Below are 6,917 nucleotides of genomic sequence, written 5' to 3'. Positions count from 1 at the left end.
TCATTTATAAGCCTGGAGAATAAATAAGAAGTTTGCAACATTTTATAAACTTTTTATTATAAACATCTTGTTTTGTATTTGAAACAGTTTTCGTGATTTTAGTACATAATCATATGAGAAATTAATTAATATTTTCTGTTGTTACATAATCTACTACTGTTTCCAACTGAGCAGGAAGAACTATTTTAAATCTGAACTTTGTAAACCTTCTAGAGTTCACATGAAGTCTCTAAGTACACTAAGCTACTCACCCATCCTGTATGTATATTACACTTGTTAATCTTCAACTGCGCTAAACTTCTTTTATGCTGTAATGTGCTAAAAATAACTTTAGTGAGACTAGTATTTTTGGTAGGAAACAAAACCATTATACATGTACTTATAAAAAAACAATTTATTAATTTTGTACACAACACATAGGGCAATATCACAAACAAAACCATTATACATGTACTTATAAAAGTTCAATCGCTTAGTTTTGTACATAACACAATATCACAAAACTTCCGCAAGTTACCCAATCTTACAATCTCTCATTTATCACAATCACAAGAATGACACTCATGTTCTTATAACATCAAACTAACCATGTACTTTTATGCTATGAGGTAATCAGTAAAATATGTTTGTATTATTTATAAAAACAATAACATTTCAATAATTTATTGGAACTAAACACTAACTATTTCCCCTGAAAATAGAATTCTTGACAAATTGTAAAATTTAGTTTTTCCTGTTATAGTGACATTAGATATTTTTAAAATGAATTAGGCAAGGGCTCTCAAGTAGTATTTTGGTTCTTGGGTATTTTGACTCTCAAGAACGTAAGTGGGAAAACATTTGGGGGGGGTGGTCCAGATGACTGATATTTTCTCATAGTGAGCAGAAAGTAAGGCAAATGCAGTCAACAGCTCATTCCCCACTTTGTTCCTTCAAAAGTTCTTGACCTGTTTCAATCTTGATAATATGTATCTCATTAATAAATGACACTAATACTGAATTATTTATCTAAATAATAATAATAGTTTGCTAAAAAGTATTTGAAAATTTGGGGTGGTCCGCACCCCTTGGACTCCCTGCTGGCTCCCTCACTGAATTAGATTAGTCAAGTACAGAATCCCTCAACAAAGAGCACTAATGTTGTATCAGTTAGATACAACTTTATTATTAGAGAAATAAGTACACACAACTACAAATTTCCAAGATTTTTCAGACTATTAAATTCAATTAGTTCAAATATGTTAGCTAGACAGATGACCAATTTAACAAAGTAGCCTACCATAATTTTATAAGTAATAAATAATTTTATCTCCGTATTTTAGACATTTTTTGATCGCACATCACTACAAGTTTGCTGCAACTATTCGCGTACAACTGATCGATAGTACGTAAATTAACTATTGCTAAAACGTTTTGTTTTATTTTGAGAATGAAAACGCATAGATTGATTACCAAATTATCATTGTTTAGTGAATAATATTTAGCTTACAATTACCATTTCCGATGTCTATTAGTGCATTGCCTCGTAAGGAAACAAACAGACATTTGCTGATTTCTGTTTATACCCTAGTTTTTGCAGTTTATAAATATGTCCTCTATAAGAATATCATGTATTTTTTGTATACTAAACTATTTCATCAAAGCTAAGAGTGGCTTGTTTAGTTTTTGATTAGCTACTCCTATTGACCAAATTCATCACAATACTATTTATTGTATTGTTTTCTTAGTCACTATTTATGATTAAAGAGGCCAAAGAGTCAGGTTTTAACATGAGTATTTAGATAGTATAAGAAGAGCAAAATTAACTTCTTCACAGAGTTTGTTTTTTTTACGTCTCTGTGATGAAGAAGAGGAACATCCTTTTAGTCTGGTAAAGGTAAGCCTGCTCTTCCTATCATATCTAAATTCTGTAGTTGTTCCTATGTAGTTATTAATAATATTAAGTTATTTTCACTTATTATTTACTCAGGAATTGGTATAAAATTCTGAATTGTGACCAAATTTTGGTACGGCGTCAGTATTAGAATAACATTTTACTGTTTGTTAACAGCATATCTCTAATACAAATTGTGATAGAAATTATACAGAAATGGGCCATATTTTTATTTTTTAGTAAAAATTAACACAGGAATTAGAACTGATATCGAGACCACAATTTTTGGTAGGAACGGAATAAAACCTTTTGGAATCAGCCCATTATTAGTAGGTACACAATAACATTGAATCATTACAAGTGAATACATCTACAAAAATAACCAAACCAAGTCTGTGCTTTTAGAAATGTCTTTATACACTTATAGCTATTTATATATCATTAGGTTTCAATGCGGAGTTTCTAAAGGTTGTAAAGGTAACTTGACAAGTATATTAAAATTCCAATAATTTAAGAGTTATAATACCATCAGTGTTATACAAATAATACTTTCTATAACTAATAAACTGATACAATTGTATCGAAAGACCCGGTACAACAAAACAAAAGACGTAGCCTATGGTGGCAAGGGTTGATTTATTGAGTTTAGCTCCAATTCACCTTCCTATTAGTGCATCCTCTTTTACCTTTTAACTCCAAAATCAATAGAGTTCTTCCTTGGACTAAAATTATCCTATGTACCATGTTTCAATCTGAAGGGCCTTTCTATCAAGTGTTATCACACAGACACTTACACAGGCTGATGGGAGGACTGCCCTTTAACCTTTTAACCCTCAAACCATTAGCGTTCTTCTTGGAACAAGAGAAACATTTTTAGAGTTATTTTGTCCTTATTTAAACGTATCTCTTATGCAGAAAAACAAAAATTTTAATTGCTGATCTTCGCTAATCTTTTATTCTATTATATTTTATTTTATTCTAATTTTCATACCTTATAAATGGTGTTCAAAATGATTCCTTGATCATTTATGCACTATCTAGTGCATTTAACGAAACCACGTGTAGCTTTTTTGATAGCATCTCGGTCGTTCTTAAGTAGTTCACAAGCAATTAAAATTTTGTTCAATAATTCTTCTTTGGAATTGACTGGTTCTGCGTATACAAGTTACTTTAAATGACCCCAAAGGTAATAATCCAAGGGATTTAAATCAGAAGACCTAGGAGGCCAATTAATTGGTCCACCTTGACCGATCCATCTGCCTGGAAAACTTATATGCACGTGCTCCCTAACATTTTGTAAATAATGTACCGGTGCACCATCACATTTGTATATGATATGGATAAAAGTTGTTTTCTTGCTCTCCAGACTGCATTACGAGATGTTTAATGGAATTATTGTGTGGGGCAATGATTGTAACACAAAAAAATTATTAATTTTACAAAAACGTGCTATTAAGATTATAGCTAATGTAATCATAAGGACTCACTGTAAACTTTTATTTAAAAAGTATGGTATTCTTACAGTACCTGCACTTTATATTTTAGATTGCCTATTGTATATAAAAAGAAATTTACATCCCATAACTACAAATAGATCTGTACATAACCATATGACTAGAAACTCAAATTCTCTTAGAATATCTCAATGTAGTCTTAAATTGTTTTGCTGAAACAGGCATTAAACTCTACAACTCTTCCTTCTCATCTTAAATCTCTTGAAATTAATTGTTTCAAGAAAAGTGTAAAAAAGCTATTGATTAATATCAGCCCATATGACATTAATGGTTATTATGCTGTAATTGGATACATACTTGTTACTAGGTCTAGGCAATGCATATAATGGATGATAGTATATGCTGAATTTGTTTCTGACACTGCTATACATTGTAAAGATGTTCTGGCAATAAATAATTTGAATTTAATCTATTTGAAAATCCGCTAGTGCTAAGTTGAGGATTACATTCTATTATGTCAATGATATTATCTTGTTCATGTACAGGCTGTTCTCTCAAGCAATTAACGGTTGGAAAAGTTCTATTTTTCCGTAAGTTATTGAAAACCAATGCAAATGTTACGTAAGTAGGTGTTCTTCTATTCGGAAATCGTCTTTCATATTCACGTTTAGCTGCACGACTATTTCCATTGGTAAAACCATGGACAAAAACAATATCTCCATACTTGAAGAAAATGTAAACGGTATCTTGTTGTTAAAAAGCACGAATAAAGTACAAATAATATATATACAGTGCACAAACCAAAGATGATGAAAGAGTTACTGCAACAGCTGAATTTTTGGACAGCTGTACATTAATAACTTGTATTCAGATATTGTTGCCAACTCTCGATTCTCAAATGCAAACTAAAAGAATTTCAATTGACACTGTATTTTTAAAATCTTGTTCCTAAACCTACAATATTAATTACTGTACATGTTTTGTGACCATTTACTTGACTGACAACACTCTTTAAATGTTTAGTTTTTACGAAGAACTTTCATTTAATAAACAGATTTAATAAACATTTTCTGTCATTTTTTGTATATGTTGATTTAATTAGAAATTAATTTTTTGAACTTTAAGTTTGTTTATTATTGGCCTTTTTTACATAATTCTCTTCAGAATTAACCTACATTATCTATACGTTTTGGTTTTAAAGTTTGCGTGTTTATTACCCATTTAATAAAGTTAATGCACTTCAAATCTAAAAAAAAAACAACATGTTTTTCGAGACTGAATTTAGCATATTTTGTTTGATATCTCAGAAACGGGTGTCTTACAGGTCTGGGATGTATTTTATTCAATTTTTGAGTTCAATTGACATAAAATCCAATAAATTAAACAACTTTCTTTACTCCATAAAAACATCGGTTCGCTTTATTTCCGTACTTTCCAAGAAAATCAGGTGAAATCTTTCGCTAATCGTAGCTTGCTAACAAAGCGTTTCAGGAAATATGTTTATATGAACATTTTTCATTATTTCGATAAGAGGAAACCACTTGAAAAGTTTTTCGGATTACTTGTGGGACGTTGTATATATATATTAACAACTATAATGGCTCAGTTAATCATTTCTAAATTTTCAAAGGAAAACTTCCCTCTACGTATACTACAAACATAATTCACAATACTTACAGTAGAGTACATTTCAGCACTGGAAGCTTCCATCTAGTGTGAAAACGTTTTTTTGTTACCATTATTATTTGGCCAAATTATAATTTGTTCTTAAATTTAAAATATTTTGTTTGCTTTTCTCATCTAGCATAATAAATCTTATAAATAAATTTAGGACTTGTCAAAACAAAAGACATATTTCATTACTATTGTTTTTATTCTTGCAGTATTTTCATTTTCATGCAACTTAGAACTGATATCTGAACTTGTGGCTGCCTCTGGTGTCTCCAGGCTGTGGGCTGTCAATTAAACTTTTTATTAATTCTTCAATCCATTTACATTCTTAAAGTTTTCGAAGAAAATGTAAAATGTGGTATCGTGATAACCTATAATTTTTACCACTATAACCTTGAAAATGTAATGAAGGCATCTCCATAAATGCAATCCTTTAAAAAATTTACGTTAAAGCCTTTTTAAATTTCATCAACAAGAACAAAATAAATGTATATATCTTCATAATTCTTTCTGAAGACCACTTAATTTCATACAATAGTTCTGGATAATTTATGTTCGTAGATAAATAATTTAATTATAACTCTTTGTGAAGACATTTTTCACACGTGCTTTGCGGTTGAACTTCACAACGCAATACAAAAGTAAATATTATGGAAAAAAAGTTTTCATAGAATATAATCACTTAAATGGTTAAGAAATTTCATAGAAACAGATATACCACTAGAATAATGGGTACTTTTTCAATCTAAAGGCGAAGAGTGCATGCTGTTGTTAGAATGCCTACATATAGATTCTTAATTTTTTTGGGGAAAATAAAAAATCTTAATGATCACTATCATATTTACAAAGTCTGTATATAAATTAGTTTAAGTCTGAATTTAGGCGAATCCACAAATACCATTTCCTTTTTTCAAACACTTCATTCATCTTGTGGCCTGCAAGGAGTAATTCTGAGTTTATTGTACTCATCGAGAGGGACAGAGAACATGTGGGCTTGAGACAGTGCGAGATCAGCCGGAACCTCAGCTAGCATGTGTGTAGGAGGTGTATGTATCGCACTACTGCCCAGCAGCTCCGTGTACAGTTTGACAAGCTCCGGCGGCAGCTCCCCTTTATATGCTATGCAGTCCGTTATACACAGCAGCCACGTGCGCACTGTTTCTGTCGTGTCAGGCTGCAATATTGCTTTCCGCACCTCCACGTTCAACTCACTACAACTCTCTTGCACTTGCTTCTCAGACACCTCACACAGTGATGCGTAGTTCAGCACCACCTAACACCACATCACGTAGTAAACAATATTGTATTGCACTAATACTAAAATTACTCCTCTCAAAAACTAAAATATATTGTTCAGTAAAACCTTTAACAAAATTTAATTCTATACAACTATCTCTCTTACCAACTTAACGAGAACGGCGAGTTCTTTTTCACCTTTCAACCTCAGTAGGAATCTCATACACTCAATGGCAGGTGTAACAAACACTGTATACCTATTAGAAACAGAACAGACAAGATAACATACAGGCTTTGAGTACAGAAATGATATTATCGAATAAGAAATATGGTTTTGATAGTGGAAAAATTAAACCATGATTTCATATTAAAGCATCTAAATTGCTAATTATATGTAAATATGAAAATAGATAGAGTATAATAATGATTAACTACAAAGTACGAAGATAAGGCATCAGCTCTCTTCAATGAGGTGAGGGTGAAGGTGGGACATTATTTCTTGAGATCATAATATTATATATAATAAGTACTGATTGGCCTTGTTTTTAATCTTCTAAAAGCTTTATTTAATAAGCCTGTCATTCTAACTAGTAAATTTGTGAGGAAAGATTGAAATTGGTTATATTTGTTATTTTATCGGGCATAAAATTGAAATTGGCTGGATTAGAGTTTGTACCATCTGA

At 31.0% G+C, this 6,917-nt stretch overlaps 1 protein-coding gene across 1 annotated transcript in view; it reads right to left on the bottom strand.

The window, feature by feature from the left end:
* Positions 1-374: 374 nt before the first annotated feature.
* Positions 375-6,917, bottom strand: part of LOC124366240 — a 28,319-nt gene continuing 21,776 nt past the window's right edge. Inside the window, exons 5-6 of the mRNA XM_046822635.1 lie at positions 6,401-6,491; positions 375-6,271 (exon numbers count right to left, since the gene is read on the bottom strand). Of these exons, the coding sequence (XP_046678591.1) occupies positions 5,918-6,271; positions 6,401-6,491 (445 nt within the window). The 3' untranslated portion in view covers positions 375-5,917. The remainder of the gene's footprint in view (positions 6,272-6,400; positions 6,492-6,917) is intronic.

The sequence above is a fragment of the Homalodisca vitripennis genome, chromosome 7, assembly GCF_021130785.1.
Source record: "Homalodisca vitripennis isolate AUS2020 chromosome 7, UT_GWSS_2.1, whole genome shotgun sequence".
NCBI classification, from domain to species: Eukaryota; Metazoa; Arthropoda; class Insecta; order Hemiptera; family Cicadellidae; genus Homalodisca; species Homalodisca vitripennis.
The sequence above is the reverse complement of the archived record's forward strand: the minus strand, read 5'-3'. Positions and strand labels throughout refer to the sequence as shown.